Raw genomic sequence first — 17,132 nt, forward strand, 5'->3', positions numbered from 1 at the left:
TAACATCAGACACATTTTCACGACTTGAGATGCAGATATTTACTAACATTTCATGTTAATGTGCCGGTTGCAACATAGGCTTGTTCTGAAAACATAGCCCTATATACGTTTCTGGAGATCGTGAATTATGTAGCCAGTATGGCTGCATTTCATCTTTAAAATGAACGCTACAGAGTGGTATGACGCTGTTCCTTTTCTCGCTTACCAGCTGACCGCTTACATTCTTATGAATGGCTTTCCTACAGTTACCAATTTGTCCTGTTAGCTTGACACATAGGTCGGCGGACTTGAGATCAGAGCGTGGTTGGCCGTGGTGGCAGGGTTCGAGTCCGGTGAAGAACAGTTCCAGAAAGCAGTCGGTTGGTCAGTCAGTCAGTCAGTCGACAGCGGCCTTATGTGAGAACAGCAGGCACGAATGGCACTCGTGAGAGAAATTTGAGACCTGATAAATCATACACAGTGGCCTCTGGTGGATTGAATGAGCCTGAATGAGCCTGGCTTGGCTGTTTTGGTTTAAACAAAAAGAATAAAAAATGCTCTTTTCAGTTTTTCTCTTTTGTACATTTTAGGGCTCACCACACCGCTAATTTAATGGTTGATTTATTAGTTACATAGCGCATAAAACAACTGTAGTGCATGCTCTTGTATATTATTAAAAACAAGTATATCAAAAAGTGGTGTCGCAGTGGGTAGCACTGTGGGCTGGGTCAGTTGGCATTTCTGTGTAAAGTTTGCATGTTCTTCTTGTCTTTGCTTGGGTTTCCTCCCGGTGCTCCGGTTTCCCCCACAAGACCAAAGACATGCGATATAGATGAATTAGGTAAGCTAGATTCTCTGTTGTGTATGTATGTGAATGAGAGTGTATGGGTGTTTCTCGGGGATGGATTGCAGCTGGAAGGACATCTGCTGCGTAAAACATATGCTGGTTCATTCCGCTGTGGCGACCCCTGATTAATAAAGGGACTAAGCTGAAAAGAAAATACATGAATGGATGAATAAATGAAAAAGTCAAGACTGTGTGCCTCATGTTTTAAAAATGGAAAAATATTGTGGTTGATCGACCATAAAACAAGTACAAATGTATCAATTCAATTGTGTGTTAAGCTGCAGATGTATATTCACAATGTGCAAACACTAATGGTCTGTTTTGGGGTGGATTAAATGTACAAGACTAGCCTTACATGTCACTTTATAACATATGACATTCACCCAATGCCTCAAAGAACAGAAAAGAAAAAAAATTGAGGGCATAATTTAGGAGTACTGTATACCCACTTATCCAAGCACCAACTGAGAGAATCCTAAGCAATTTAAACCCTCTATTTCTCTCAGTCTATGCTGAGATATTTCCAGATGTTTACCCAGGAGCTCTATTAACACTTCAGGTCCTTTACTTATTGATTGTCATGTGAGATTTAAGGCCGGACTCGCTGGCGGAGGGTGTTATGACAGATCTGAGGGAGGACGCTTTGATAGGAATGAAATATAATTAAAGGTTTGATGCCACGTCGAAGATGAAATGTGCCTAGGTGAACTTTACTCTTGCGCTAAACGCAGACGAGATTGTTCATTCACTCTAAATTAAACTCATGCTAATCCATAAACGGTCGTGTCTGGTTCTCTCTATATGGCTGAGAAATGTACCCGTCCGACTGAGCTTAATATTATGCCAACACAAATACATTCAGCAAGAACACTCAACAGGAACTCGTTTTTTATAGTACATTCATTGATTTATTTTCTTTTCGGCTTAATCCCTTTATTAATCAGGGGTTGCCACAGCGGAATGAACCGCCAACTTATCCAGCATATGTTTTACGCAGTGGATGCCCTGCAACCCATCACTGGGAAACACCCATACACTCTCATTCACACACATACACTACGGACAATTTTAGCTTATTCACCTATATTCCTATAGAGTATATTGGAATATACCTATAGCGCATGTCTTTGGACTGTGGGGGAAAACGCAGCACCCGGAGGAAACCCAGGGCAACACGGGGAGAACATGTAAACTCCACACAGAAATGCCAACTGACCCAGCCGAGGCTCGAACCAGTGACCCGACAGCAATACCCACTGTACCAATATTCTAATATTAATTTAGTGTAACTTAACAAAAATTAAAATGACACAAAATTAATTAGAACGTTAAAATATTAGATTTAACTGTGTAAAGTTTCTTCCCTCAGACTATCAGGCTGATGAACACTTAACACTCCCCACACAAACTCTTTCACACCCCTCACTGCACACCATCAATATGTAGCATGCACTGCACTTGAACCAATCCATACTTAAAACAATACTGCAAAACAATACTGCCTACAGCTATGTGTGCACCTATTCATTGTACATATTGCTGTCAACACTGCCAATTTTACATTGTCCTGTTTTTTTGGAGTATGCTGTTGAATGTTGTTGTATTTTGCACTGTCTGCATTTTGCACTGTCTGTATTTTGCACTGTCTGGAGCCAGCACCTAAGCTTTTCACTCATCACAGCACACGTGCTGCTGATGATGTGACAATAAAAGTGATTTGATTTGATTTAATTAAACATAAAGCAAAGTGTTATTTAAATGTTAATTTCCTCAATTTTTACAATTTAATTGAGGAAAATTCTAATAGCATTTGGAAATAATTTAATAATATATATTTTTATTTAATTTAAATTTTATTTTGGATTAAATACAGTTGTACAATCTGGTAATTTATTAGTTAACAGCCAAATCATTTTAGTGTTATATAAATGCATATTTATGTTGATGGATCCCTGATAAAAATCGAGTTGCTTTAGATATTAATTGTTATGATCATCAACAGTGTTGCCCTAACAGTTTGCAGGAGAACAATCCCTGTCATTCTACTCAACTACATTCCCATAATGTCCTACACTCACACACCAGTTCCAGATCACCCCTTGATTACACACACAGAGAGTTGCAGATCCTCCTCACTGATTACTTGGAATATTAAAGCACCACAGACACAGCACCATTGTTTGCTCAGTATTGTTCCATGTTCTACTGCTCCTTGTTTTAGTGGTTCACTCTGTCTGATTTTTTATTCCTGGACTGTTTTTTGGATTGTGAAAGTTTTCTGCCTCCCCCAAACTTCGCCTGTTATAGTGACCACTCTCTGGATCATCTACATGCTAAAGCCTGTCCCCGTTTGACCCCTTTTCATAATAAAGCTCCATGTGGACCTCCAACTCTGTTACCTTTCAAGTCATTGTAACAATTAATATTATACATTTTTTTATTTAATTATTGTTTTGTTTTGGATTAAACACACTGATAATTTATTAGCTAACAGCCAAATTATTTTAATGTTAAATGCATCTTAATGTTGTCAAATCCCTGCTAAAAGTTGAGTTGCTTTAGATATTAATAACGTTTTTTTTTTTTTGTTGTTGTTGTTTACTCTAATATCAAGCTCGATTGCTCTTGTTTTTCACAAGTCACTCTGCAAGTCTCTCTTTCTCTGTCATTCTTCCTCAAAGCAACAGTGTTATTTCTGCTGTCAGTAAAGAGATGCTGTGTTTCTTAGCTTGGTAATAGTCTGTGCAAAGCTGAGCAGAGCGGTTTAAGGATGTTTCGTCCCACCCCAATGTCTCTCCAGAGCGCCTATCGATCTGTGACAATCTCCAATCTGCCCCCGGAGAGATTGAAGGCAATGATGGACTTTCTTAAAGTGCTTTGTTTTCTTCTGCTCCTCTCCTCCCCTCTGTCAGCTCTCATCACCAAACACCTGTCCACCTGTGTGTGTGTCTTGCATGCATGTGCGTGTGTGTATTTTAATTCACACTGAATCACCAAGACTTATGAAGAAGGGTTAGAAAAGAGCATTGGAGAGGGGAGCTGGAAGAACTGAATTTGAAGAATAAACGGTGCTTTTAAACCATGAAAAGAAATTAGCAACACACTGGCATGCCAATTTGATGGTTATTAATTATTATAAAATGTGAAATATTATTACAATTTTTAATAACTGTTTTCTATTTTAATTACTTTAAGGTGTAATTTATTTCTTTGATTATAAAGTTGCATTTTAGCAGCCATTCTTCAGTGTAAAGTGTTGATGATCCTTTAGAAACTATAATGTTAACATTAGTCTTGATAGTATACACAAAGAATAAGTATTCAATTAGGCTATCATGATTGTCAATGATGAGAGGCATACTTTATCATACACCTTCAAATTGTTTCCAGGTCGTTGATATGTTCCCAGCTGTGTAAGAAATTGGACAAAATTTTCATTTATACCTCTATATAAATAATTTATTTATATAAATGTCTCGGTAATTGTACGCTGCAAATGAAATTTACCTATGGGGACAAATAAAGTAAACTAACCAGACTTAAAGAGATAGTTCACTCAAAAATGAGAATTTCTCACTATTACTCACATTGAAGTGATTTAAAACTTTTAGAATTTTTTTTTCCTGTTAAATAAAAAAAGCAGATATTTTGAAGAATGTTGGAAGCGTAACCATTGACACCCATAGTAGGGGAAAATGAATGCTACACTCTAAACAATTTTTGTAAATTACACAGTATTTAACTGTAATATTAACTTTGTTTTACAGAAGAGTTATGCAGTGTTACTGTATTTTAAAACTGCATTATGAAAATTACTGTAAATTTTACAGTAAAGAAATGGTGTTACTGGCGAACTTATGCCAGTAAATTGCTATAGATTTTCTAGAAAAAATTGTAAACGGTGTATGGAAGTCAATTGCTACAAGTTTCCAACAATTTTTCAAAATATCTTATTTTGTGTTCAACAGAAGAAAATAAATGTTTAGAACAAAGTAAATGGTGAGATAATGATAACATTTTAATTTTTTGGTGAACTATCCCAAATTAAACTCTATTATTTGGATGATTTCCTATTAAATCTAGTAAACCTGAGAGACTGAACGGTACCTTAATTATGTCAGTTCTCACCATTCACATTCACCAGTAACTATTACTTCTAGCTCTATAAGCTTCTAATGTGCTGCTTATTAATAGTTATGAAGGTAGTAGTTGGGTTTATTGGCTAGGATTAAGGATGTAGTATAAGAACATGCTGAGTATGTACTTATTAATTACTAAAGAGCCAATATTTTAATTATAAGCATGTAATTAAGTAGGCAGCTACACTTTAATAGTGAGAAATGGTCCCTATGATAAAGTGTTATAAATGCTTCTGTTTACATTTAACAAGATCATTAAAATTCATTTATAATTTGTCATTTCTGTAGCTTGTTGTCCTGACTAAAACAGATGAATATCTGTTTCGGATCTCTCCTTGGGCCAAATATGTCACAAAAACACTGGATTCTGTCACTTATGACTGGACCCACTGGGACCCTCCACAACCATACCAGGTGAGTGTGTATGTTTCATGTGTTTCTTATTTAGGAACCTATTTGCTTTCAGAACTGCCTTAATTATTAATGGCGCAGATCCTTTTCAGAGATCTTGGTCTATGCTGTATATACTCTACATGTCACAGTAGATATCAAGCCTCTTTTTAGACCTGGCAGCCTGTTTTCTATCTTCTGTTGTCAAGTTTGGTGAAACTGTATGTATTGTACTCTCAAGGTCCTGTTCTTTGCTGCTGTTGTATGTTCAAAGATGTTCTTGTGCAGACCTCTGTTGTAACAATTTCTTTTTTAGTTACTGTTACCAATCTAACAGCTCAAACCTCTCTGGTCAGGCTCTTCTGATCTTCGGCTTCAACAAGACATTTTCATCCACAGAACATCTGCTCATTGGGTATTTCCTTTTTTTTTCAGAAAAGCCTGTAAAACCTAAAGATGGCTATGTGTGAAAATATCAATATATCAGCAGATTCTGAAAAAAATATCACCTCACTTGGTACATACGACCATACTACGTTAAGAGTTAACAGTATTTTAAAGCTAAACAATATTTAACAGTTATTTGAGAACACTTTGGAGAGTGTCAGACCAAGTCCCTAAACACAATTGTAGTCAATCACCAATAAGGGGCTTGTCTAGTAATAATAAAGTGGAAATATCAAAAAGGGGTCATGTAGGGTTATGTGCATGTTTTTGTGCTTTCAAATATCAACATTGTTTTAAAAAAATGGCTTAGTGCACCTTTAAATCTTCTCTAGATGCATTGAAGTTCAGACGTCATAGGTCATCTTGAACACATCTTCATACCCTACAGTATAGGACTTGCAAACACATTTAGTACCAAAATAGAATAGTTTAATAATAAGTCCTTGTTTCAATAACATAACAAATAATCTACAGCTTTGTAAGTCTTTATCCATAAAGTCTCAACAAGCAGTTTTGAAATTGTGTTATATTTTAGATTTTATCTTTATGCTGCCACTGTTTTACTATAAATATATGCGGTTCAGTTTGACCCAGGCATTTAGAGAGTATACAGATTTCCTACATATTTCTTGAATACTTTACCCACTTTACCCACATAAATCATATCTGTGTATGTTTCTCACACACAAGCACACGCTCTCAGAGGACTGTAACAGGTGAGGGCAGATGCTTTCTAAGCTGTCAGGAATGAGGTGTTGAGTTATGGTCTCTGGCATGATTTAACCTATTAGAGTCTGGTTGTATCCTCTAGAGGGTCAGCGGAGAACCGTACATCACACCAGTCATCATCTACTGTAAGCTGTCTCCAAGAACCAAGAGCTCCCAGTTTAACCTCACAAGCACACTTAAAAGATATTTATGTATTTATTTATTTATTTGTTTGTTTGTTTGTTTGTTTGTTTGTTTTATTTATTTATTTATTTTATTTATTTTATTTATTTATTTTTTTGCTGTGATGCAATGTCGTGTAAGTGTGTGAGGAATATTTTAATGATCTAAATAATATATTTCTTATAAAAGATACTATTGTGAAATGAAAAGCATATATGGATGCTTAAGGCTTTGTTTATGCTTATGAATTTGCATTATGGGACCTTAATCTCTGCTCTGACAACTTTTGATGTGGACCATTTGTATTGACATTAGTAAGGCAAGGCAAGGCAAGTTTATTTATATAGCACATTCCATACACAGTGGCAATTCAATTAGTAGTTTGAATCAACATATTGTAAAAGAAATTATATATATTCAATTCAATTCATCTTTATTTCTATAGCGCTTTTACAATGTAGATTGTGTCAAAGCAGCTTAACATAGAAGTTTACAGCTTTAATAAATTGAAATTGAATCTGTGTCAGTCCAGTTTTCAGTAGTTTATTTCAATGTGGTTTAATTTTCACTGCTGAAAGTCCAAACACTGAAGAGCAAATCCATCGACGTGCATCTCCACAAATCCCAAACCGAGCAAGCCAGCTTTTTAAAATTAAACTTTTAAAAATTAAAAATCTGTTGGAGGAAAGATTAAGGTCCCATAATGCACTCCAAAATGCATTAGAAATAGAAATAAAACATAAACTGCAAAATATAAAAACTGCAGATTTATCAGTATTTTTTTCACACATTTACACTATGTTAATGTGAGATTACTAACATTAGTCATGCTTCTCTTACTTACCTAAAAGCAGAAGCTATTACAAACACAACAATTGCAATAAAAAAAATAAAAAAAAATTGGTGAGTTAAAAACATTGTTTCTTCAACTATGAATAAGCATAAGCATTTATACATTTTTATTGATCTTCTAAATATTGGTTTGATTGCGTGGATCTCGCCTGAGTTTAACTCACACATGCCGGTTTTTGGTTCTGAACCCTATTTGCATCGTCACAATGACAGCTGTTTTTCACATAAATTCATCACAAGAGGAGACATAAAATGGTCTAGTTTGATACGTTATACTTTGAAAACATCATTTCGGATTTAACTGAATTACACTTGGGCCCATTTATTACGAATGTAATGCAAATATTCAAATAAAGGAGAAGAGAGTTGCTTTCTGCTGAAGTTAAGCAAAAATTTTGACCATCATTCCCTATGCTTTCAGTGTGTCAGTTATGCAAAAATAAAAGTAACCTGTAAAATATGTAGGTCTGTACAACAAAAAAAAAAAACATAATCCTTATTTCCCTTTCGCTTTTTCTTGTTCACTCAACTTTTGAAAACATATATATATATATATATATATATATATATATATATATATATATATATATATATATATATATATATATATATATATATATATATATATTAATAAATGCAATGTTTGGCCAATAAATATGTGATAGTGGTTAACGTCCATGATTTTGTATGATTGTGTGTACATTAGTAGTTAACACATAATTGTATCATTTATTGTAAATATACACATTATCAAATCTAAATCAGAATCAAAATCAGAAAGAGCTTTATTGCCAGGTATGTTCACACATACGAGGAATTTTTTTTCGTGACAGAGCTTCTACAGTGCAACAGGATAACAGAGACAGGACAAAAAACAGATAATAAATATATTAAAAAAAAAAATAGAAGTAAGTAGTGAGTGCTTCAACCTAAAGCCTTCAACCTTTCTCTATGGCACTGAAACTTACAGTAAAGATGTTTCAACCCATGTCTAATTAATACTCAACTGCTGCTGGATAATCTGCATCAGATGGGAGGGGCTTAATGAAATGTAAACAATAATGATAAAAGACCCCAGCACCATAGGAGACCATTGCTAAAAAAGCACTTGTTTGTGAAAAAAACAAAAACATAAATTTTTTGTGGGGTGGAGGTAGTTTATGATTGAAGTCAAAGCAGGAGGGAATGTTTGCAGGACCGTGGTGTTCTTCAGACGAGCATGTGGCCTTCCTGTGGCTCTTGATCATTTATCTTTGGTAGCCATTAGCATCTCTGAAGCACTCTGCTCTTACGGCGACCCTTCTTCCGTGTTAGTAATGACACTCAAAAACGCCTCCTCTTAAGTGGCCCGCCACATTAAACAGCCAATTTAATCGGAGGCTATTCAACAATTGCTTTCACCCTCTTGATGTCTTCATTTCACAGAAGAACCATTTGCAAAAAGGCTTTGATATGGGCGGTTCTTCCATGGTGACAATGAGACATACTTTCCTTTGATATCTATTCATGGCATCAGACATTCATACAGCGGCTGTGGTCAATGGCATCATGCTCATAATCAAGTTTTTTCTAGAGGAGATGAATTGGTGACACAATGTCGTCTGACAGTTATGGCGGTTGCTGCATGATTAAAGGCAGAGAATATTGCTTTTTGCTTTCTGGAAATGGCTTCATTTTCAGGGAGATACAATTGGTTTAGGTTTCCTTTTTTGCATTTTGCTTCTTTGTGTCTAGTTATGCAATTGCATGTTATGTCTGGCAAAAAGGATGAAAGATTGCCGAAGTCAAACTAATGTTATGTTTAAATTATATTGTGTTCAGCATTTTTAAAAATGTATTAATTCATTTTCCTTCAGCCCTGTTCCTGATTAAAAGGGTGTCACCACAGCAGAATGAACCACTAACTATTCCAGCATATGTTTTACATAGCGAATGTCCTTCCAGCTGCAACCAAGTACTGGGAAACACCATACACTTCCATTTTTTTTACACACTTATGGACCTTTTTCTACGCTGTGGCATGAAGGACGCAATATTGACCAGTGCTTCCAGTAGGCTGCTTAGAACTTCCGTTAAGAATTGTCATCAGCCAAAGCAGCATTTCTTAACTGGGTGTCAATACTGTTTTCAGTGGTTTATGGAGTGTTTTTGTGATCCAAACTTTCATTTTGAAAGAAAGACGTGTTAAAGCTGTTATGCTTCTGTCAGATGCGGTTCAAGCACGAGATAAAAACGTTTTCCTTTGCATATTAATGATATGGCTGCACGGTGGCACAGTGGGTAGCACGTTTGCCTCACAGCAAGAAGGTCGCTGGTTTGAACCTCTGCTGGGTCAGTTGCCGTTTCTGTGTTGAGTTTGCATGTTCTCCCCGTGTACATGTGGGTTTCCTCCAGGTGCTCCGGTTTCTCCCACAAGCCCAAAGACATGCAGTACAGGTGAATTGGGTTGGCTAAATTGTCCATAGTGTATGGGTGTGTATGGATGTTTCCCAATGATGGGTTGCAGCTGGAAGGGCATCTGCTGCGTAAAATACATGCTGGGTAAGTTGGCGGCTCATACTGCTTTGGCCACCCCAGATTAATAAAGGGACTAAGCCGAAAAGTGAAAAAAAATGAAGGAATGAGTATTAATGACATTAAACTAGCAGATATTAAAGCCATACAATTTTCAATAAATACCAATAAAGGTCAGTTACTGCTACTATTCTGGCTGATTTGCATGTTGATATTCTAATTGGGAGCAGTTATGTTTCAGTTAGTTAGTTTGTGTTGTGTCTTTTTGTTATGTCTTTGTATTTTCACTTTGTGACTCTTATTCAATCAGTGTGTTAGTGGGACAGTACAGTAGGGTATGTGTGTGTCAAACATTTTGGTGATTTACATTTGTTTGGGTTGGTTATATATTTGAAAGAAATAGAAAATTTAGCGATGACTTTAGCGATGACGAGCCTTAATTAAAACGGCACAAGATGCCGTCGGACAATGAGGGAAAAATACCTTGCAGCAGTTGTTTTCAATCCCATTAGATTGCATTTTTTTTAAATAATCAGTCCAGTAGGTGGTGCTGGTCAACAGGAGTATTAGTTCAAAGACATTAAACGTAAGTAAAATAGATTAAAACTATCATTTCAAAGCTGACCGAATACACATTAGCTGCCGACCGGAAGATTGAAGCATCATCCTTGCGCATACATGCAAAGCATAATGGGTAATTTTGCATTCTAAGAAAAAGGTCTATACATTACGGCCAATTTTATTTACCCAATTCACTTATAGTGCATGTCTTTGGACGGTTGGGGAAACCGGAGAACTTAAAGGAAACTCACGCCATCAAGGGGAGAACATGCAAACTCCACACAGAACTGCCAACTGGTCCAGCCGGGACTCGAACCAGCAACCTTCTTGCAGTGAGGCGACTGTGCTAACCACTGAGCCACCGTGCTGGCCCATTTTTTTAAATGTGAAATGTCATTTTTTTTTTTTTTTGGTTAAATTATATGCAGTAAAATAAGTTTATCAGGCTAATCTTATGTCTTTATTTAATGAGAAAATCCACATTACAGTATGTTATATATCTTATTCAAAAATAATTCTAATTTAATAATATTAATATGAGGGCGAATTTGAAACATTATGATGTGCATTTGCAGTGGCATAATTTCAATATGTTTCAACATTCTATATCTGTCCAGAGTATTTTTTTCTGCCAAGATCATGGATATAGTTTGCTCTAAGTTGTATTCTCTACATTGTCAAACTTCAAACTCTTGCCTTAGACTGAGAACTTTAGTCTCCATTGTATTGTTGCAATCGTTCAGTGAAGTCAAATATTTGTGTCGTGTTGTGTTGCGTCAGGATCTTAGAGGTAACCCAGATGCTCAGCCAAACCTTCTAGCAAAATATCTCATCAAAGTCCACTGAAGAAGAGTGAAATGATATCTGGGCACTTTCTTACTCTCTCTCTAACCTTTCTTCTCTTTCTCTCTCCTAGTTCCAGCACCCCAGACCCCCTCGGCCCAGCAGTCTTCGTATCTACGAGGCCCACGTGGGCATCAGTTCGCCTGAGGAAAAAATTGCCTCGTACAAAAACTTCACCCGAGATGTGCTTCCTCGCATTAAGGATCTCGGTGAGTGATGAAATCTACCGAAACACTGGCAAAACACACGTCAAAATGATACAAACCAAGCTTTTCGAGGGCCAGTCTATAACCCTGAGCTCCTGGGCCAAAAGAAATCAATGGCCTTTAAAAGCCAAACTTACTGCTGATCAAAGAACTTATCTGATTTTGCTCTCATTGATTTGAAAGACGTACAGTTAACTATGACATACTGAGAATGTTTTGGTCCATTATATAAAGCGCTTGTGTTTATCTTATTTATTTTTTATCACACTAGCAGGCAGCAAAGGAAGATTAGTAAAAGGTTTCGGACATCATTGCTTTAGAAACACGAGGGTCAGTGGCTTTAGAAAAGTATTCAGTATTCTATTTGATTTAAAGGGGTGGTCCGGAGTGTTTTTTAAAGGCTTGGTTGTGTTAATAAGATGCAAAGGAATGTGTGCTCATGCTTCCTTTGAAAAAAAAAAATCACGTTATTTTTTTATTTATCTTACTTTGATTAAATACAGCTACACTGCTAATATTAAAACAACTGTCATATTTCCTAGTTCCTCTGAAAGGCCCATCCTCAAGAGCAGGGGTGGGCAAACTCGGTCCTGGAGGGCCGGTGTCCTGCACAGTTTAGCTTCAACTCTAATCAAACACACCTGCTTATAGATTTCTAGTGATCTTGAAAACACTGATTAGCATGTTCAGGTGGGTTTGAGTAGTGTTGGAGCTAAACTGTGCAGGACACCGGCCCTCCAGGACCGAGTTTGCCCACCCCTGCTCAAGAGGTTCTGATTGGTCAGCTAACATAATGTGCTGTTATTGTTATTGTCACACCCCTATAAGCACATGCTTTTGTGCTGTGTAAACTGCAGTCAGAGTAGCTGTTAGCTGTATCACTTTGAGCCTGAATCAGAGAGATAATGACAGAGAGCACACAGCTGAACCTCACACCTGCTCCCGAAAATAAAATCTGACAAGTGTCCTTTACATATATTCAGAACAAGCATGTGTAAGTAATATGAAATGTTCACATATCTTTTGTGAGAACGCAGGGAAAGCGGCCGCATAGAGAGAGACTGCACGTGCTGCTGAAGATTGTGGGTGTTTACAGGGGTTTGATGGATAAATATGATTTTGTAGCTAAATTGTTAACAGTGCCAAACAGCATTTCCCGTTGTCCCGTCCTTGCTACAACACACTGTTAATGCTAGAAACTGTGCATGTAATAGATAAATTTTAACAAATAAAATACTTACAGGTTGTAGCTCATAATGCACAGCTTTGTCTGTTATGGTTGGAGCTACTCTTTCTTTGAGGAGTTTTAACTGAATCCAGCACTGAACTGGGAGAGATTCTGGAAGCTGTCCTTTGTCAAATGCTTGCTATATAATTTTTATAATTCTCTGGAACATAATTGTAATTAAATTGTAAGCACTTCTGTCTTTGTGTCATGTCCTCTGGAAGCCCAAATGCAGAAACAGTTCAAACTCTGTGGAAATAGCAGCGTTTAGACGCCATTTTGGCTGTCTTTGCTATAACATTATAGTGCCTTTTTTTGTAGTCCCCAAACTTCGTTCGCTGTAGGCTTTGCTAAGTTAACTCTGTAAAACCCAATGTCTCCCTTTGCATTGAACTTTGAACTTTTTTTAAAGTTTAAAATACGATACCATAGTGGACCACCTCTTTAATGTTCTGTTAGATTAGAGTCATTGCATATAATTAGACTCAATTCCAAGAACGCAGAAAATGGACTTGTGTTCTTGTGAAGACCGGTCTTGCCAGGTCACATCGGAAGAACATACTCAGGAGACCATGAGAACGGAGAACGCATCCTGTGAGACATGAGATGTTGCGTTCTTCCTGATCATCACGTGACTTTCATGCATTTTTAACAGTAAATTATATATACATTACTGAATTCATACAGCGATTTATTGTTTTTCCCCTTTTTGCAACATATACTATGCATAAAGACTATACAAATATACTTTGCACAATACAAATAAAATTTTAAACTGAATTTCAACAAATAAACACCTTTAATGTGTTGCCTTCATTAAGTTTTTCATGGTAATGTTTACTTTCACCGTGTCATTTAGGGAAACTTTTGACTGGTAAATAAGTTATATTTCTAAACTTTAATAATAAAACTATATAAAATGCGCTTTCCACCTCCAGTCGCAATGATTTCTGTGACTTTTAGAGCAAGTTCGGTGCTCAAGTCTGCATCAGTGCGTCCTCGATAACAAGAACACATCTGGGAACTTTCACGCGTCCTTCGTTCTTGCGATCTTTAGCTTTGGAACTGAACTTTGGAAGATGATGATGACGTTACACGAGAACACGAGGATGCAAAAACGCTAAAGAACGCATATTGAGAAACAGCCAGAAAGAAATTCACTCAGATATTTGTGAACAAACTTAATGGGATAGCTCACCTAAAAATAAAAAATAAAAACTCATCATTTGCTTTCCTTTATGTGGTTATAGGGTAGGATAGGATAGGATAGGATAGGATAGGATAGGTATAGGACAGGATAGGATAGGATAGGATAGGTATAGGATAGGATAGGATAGGATAGGATAGGATAGGATAGGATAGGATAGGATAGGATAGGATAGGATAGGATAGGATAGACTTTATTTCTCCCCGAGAGGAAATTTGTCTTGGGCGAAAAGGTGCTACAACATTGCTCTAAACTGACAATAAAAATAAATAAAACAAAACAATTAAGAACAGACAATTAAGATCATACATTGTTTACAGAATAAGACTGTATGTAAGTATTAATATATAAAGCACAGAACCCAGTCAGGTGCTAACGTACTACAGGAACAGTGTTATTGGTATTGGAGTTCAACAGTTTTATCGAGGTAGGAACAAACGAAAGCTTCAGTCTATTAGTTTTACACATTGGCATTCGTTCACAGGCTTTGCTAAGTTACCTCTGTAAAAGCCAATGTCTCCCTTTGCACCACGAGTTTCTTTCTTGTTGAACACAAAATATTATATTTTGAAAAACCCTGGTTTTTGGCACCCTATGGACTCCCATAAATCAACATTTATCAAAATATCTTGAACACAATGGAAAGAAACTAAATTAGGGTTTGTGCAATTGAATACTGACAAAATACTGACTGAATTGTCATTCTGTCAAATCTGAAGCAAAAAGTCTAAAGACCTTTTTAAGGGGATTTGGCTTGAAGGAAAAGTGCAAATAGTGAGAATTTTTTTCCCTGTCTGCTTATCAAAAGATCAAATCTGACTTGATGCTTCTGACATATAAACACGCATATCAACCCAAAAGCTTTATTTAACATGTATGTAAATGTTAAATTTCTAAAACAAACTTGCTACATACATTTTAAATACTCTCATGTCATCAATCTGTTAATAATTTACACACAATTTGGTCTTTTTATTTAAAATTTTGTCATTTTCATTTTGTATGATAATGCTCTGCCTTCTTTGCATCCTCTAAGAACGTATATAGTATCATACTGTATTAGCTCAAGAAATGGTCTTGGAAGCTATGAAAAAAAGATTATGTATGGAGAGAGACACAAATGAAGCAAACGTGTACAGGCGACAAGCAGTTCCACATGGAATATCATGCTAACTGTCGCAAGCGGAACTGTTAAGTTTAGTTAGCAGATGTGAGAACAGCTGCCGCCTCGAGTGATTCCATTACTGCACGGAGAGCCGTTTCCCATGATTGTTCCCTTACAGAGCTTTTGACATGGAAGCCTGTGAGGAAGCCAGCCTACAATTACAATGTCAGAAGGCTCCAAATGAGGTTTTGGGAGCTGTGGGGATTACAGAAGGTACCTTAAACATTAGTGTTCATTGCATCGGTGTGATCCATAAAACATAACCTTCTGTTGTTTGTTTTCTCGAGGGCTGAAGCGTTAACCTTTGCCTGGAGCAAATCTGTTTGTAAGCTGAGAGTTAGTTAGCGTAAAATTATTTTTCACCCCTTAAATGGGTGCTAAAATACTGAGTCGTTGTGCTGGCTTTGATTGCGCTTGCTCATGATCGGCCCTCTCCCCGAGGTTCTGTGCTCAGTTAATGTTCTCCTCGACTTTCCACAAAGCAACAAAAGAAAAGCTGCATTTTTCCTCCTAATGGAAGAGCTTTTATGCACTAGCTTTAGAAGTGGGGGTGAAATAAATTTGGCTTTGAAGGCCGAACTGTCCACAGTATCTGAATAATGGATAGACAGATACATGGAATGGATGATTGATTTGATTGATTGTTTGATTGGATTGATTGATTGATTGATTGATTGATTGATTGATTGATTGATTGATTGATTGATTGATTGATTGATTGATTGATTGATTGATTGATTGGATGGAAAATATCTTGATAAATTGATGCATGAAAGGAGGCAAAAATAAGTTGAAAGCAAGTGAAAAAATGATAAATAAATGGGTATTTAAAAATAGGTGGATGCATGGATGGATGGATCAATAGATGTATCGATGGATGGATGGAAAATATGTTGGTAGATTGATACATTGATGGATGAAAAAAGGTTGAAAAAAAGAGAATGGGTTAATGGATGGATAGATGAATGTATGGAAAATAGGTTGATGATGGATGGATGGATGGATGGATGGATGGATGGATGAAGAAATAAGCATAAAGGGTTTATTGGATGCATGGGAAAATTATACATTAATGGGTGCATTAAAAAAATATTTAGATACATGGATCAATAGAAAATAGGTTGATGGATGGATGGATGGTTGGAAAAACAGGTTGAAAACAAGTGGATTGATGTATGCATGGAAAAATTATAAATGAATGGATACATAAAAACAGGTACATGGATACTTGGATGGATGAATGGAAAATTGGTTGATGAATTAGATGGATTTATGGATTGATGCATGGATGGAAAATATGTTGATAAATTATTGCCTGAATGGATGACAAAATAGTTTGAAAACAAGTGAATGGTTTGATGTATGGATGGATGTAAAAATAGAAAAAAATGGAATAAAAATGGGAATGCATGGATGGATGAATGTAAAAAATTAAACAAAGGAATGGGTTGGATATATGGATGGATAGATGGATGGAAAGGTGGAAAGTATGTTGATAAATTGATGCATGGATGGATGACTATAAAAAAAGTTGAAACAAAGGAATGGGTTAGATGAATGGATGGATGGATGAATAGATGGATAAACAGGAAAAACTATAAATAAATGACATAAAAAGGTTGTTAAAAACCAAAACATTTTTCAAATAATTACAAAAATGACAAATAACAGGCTCAATTAAATTTCCATATGTTGCCCTCTAAATCTTGTATTATTTTAAAATATATTTCTATTGTAAAAAATGTAATCAAAGTCACAAACAGTAAGTGATTGACAGAGTGAATTTGAAGATTTCACAAATGAAAGAAATGCATTGAAAGCAATTTTTTTTTGGCTGCTTTTTATATTATTATACGTTGCATATGA

At 36.1% G+C, this 17,132-nt stretch overlaps 1 protein-coding gene across 1 annotated transcript in view; it reads left to right on the plus strand.

Annotated features, from left to right (window-relative positions):
- The window catches only part of gbe1a (glucan (1,4-alpha-), branching enzyme 1a), a 251,831-nt gene that overhangs the window by 45,233 nt on the left and 189,466 nt on the right, over nucleotides 1-17,132 (plus strand). The window contains exons 4-5 of the mRNA XM_056466954.1: nucleotides 5,254-5,379; nucleotides 11,537-11,672. Of these exons, the coding sequence (XP_056322929.1) occupies nucleotides 5,254-5,379; nucleotides 11,537-11,672 (262 nt within the window). The remainder of the gene's footprint in view (nucleotides 1-5,253; nucleotides 5,380-11,536; nucleotides 11,673-17,132) is intronic.

The sequence above is a fragment of the Danio aesculapii genome, chromosome 10, assembly GCF_903798145.1.
Source record: "Danio aesculapii chromosome 10, fDanAes4.1, whole genome shotgun sequence".
Lineage (NCBI taxonomy): Eukaryota > Metazoa > Chordata > Actinopteri > Cypriniformes > Danionidae > Danio > Danio aesculapii.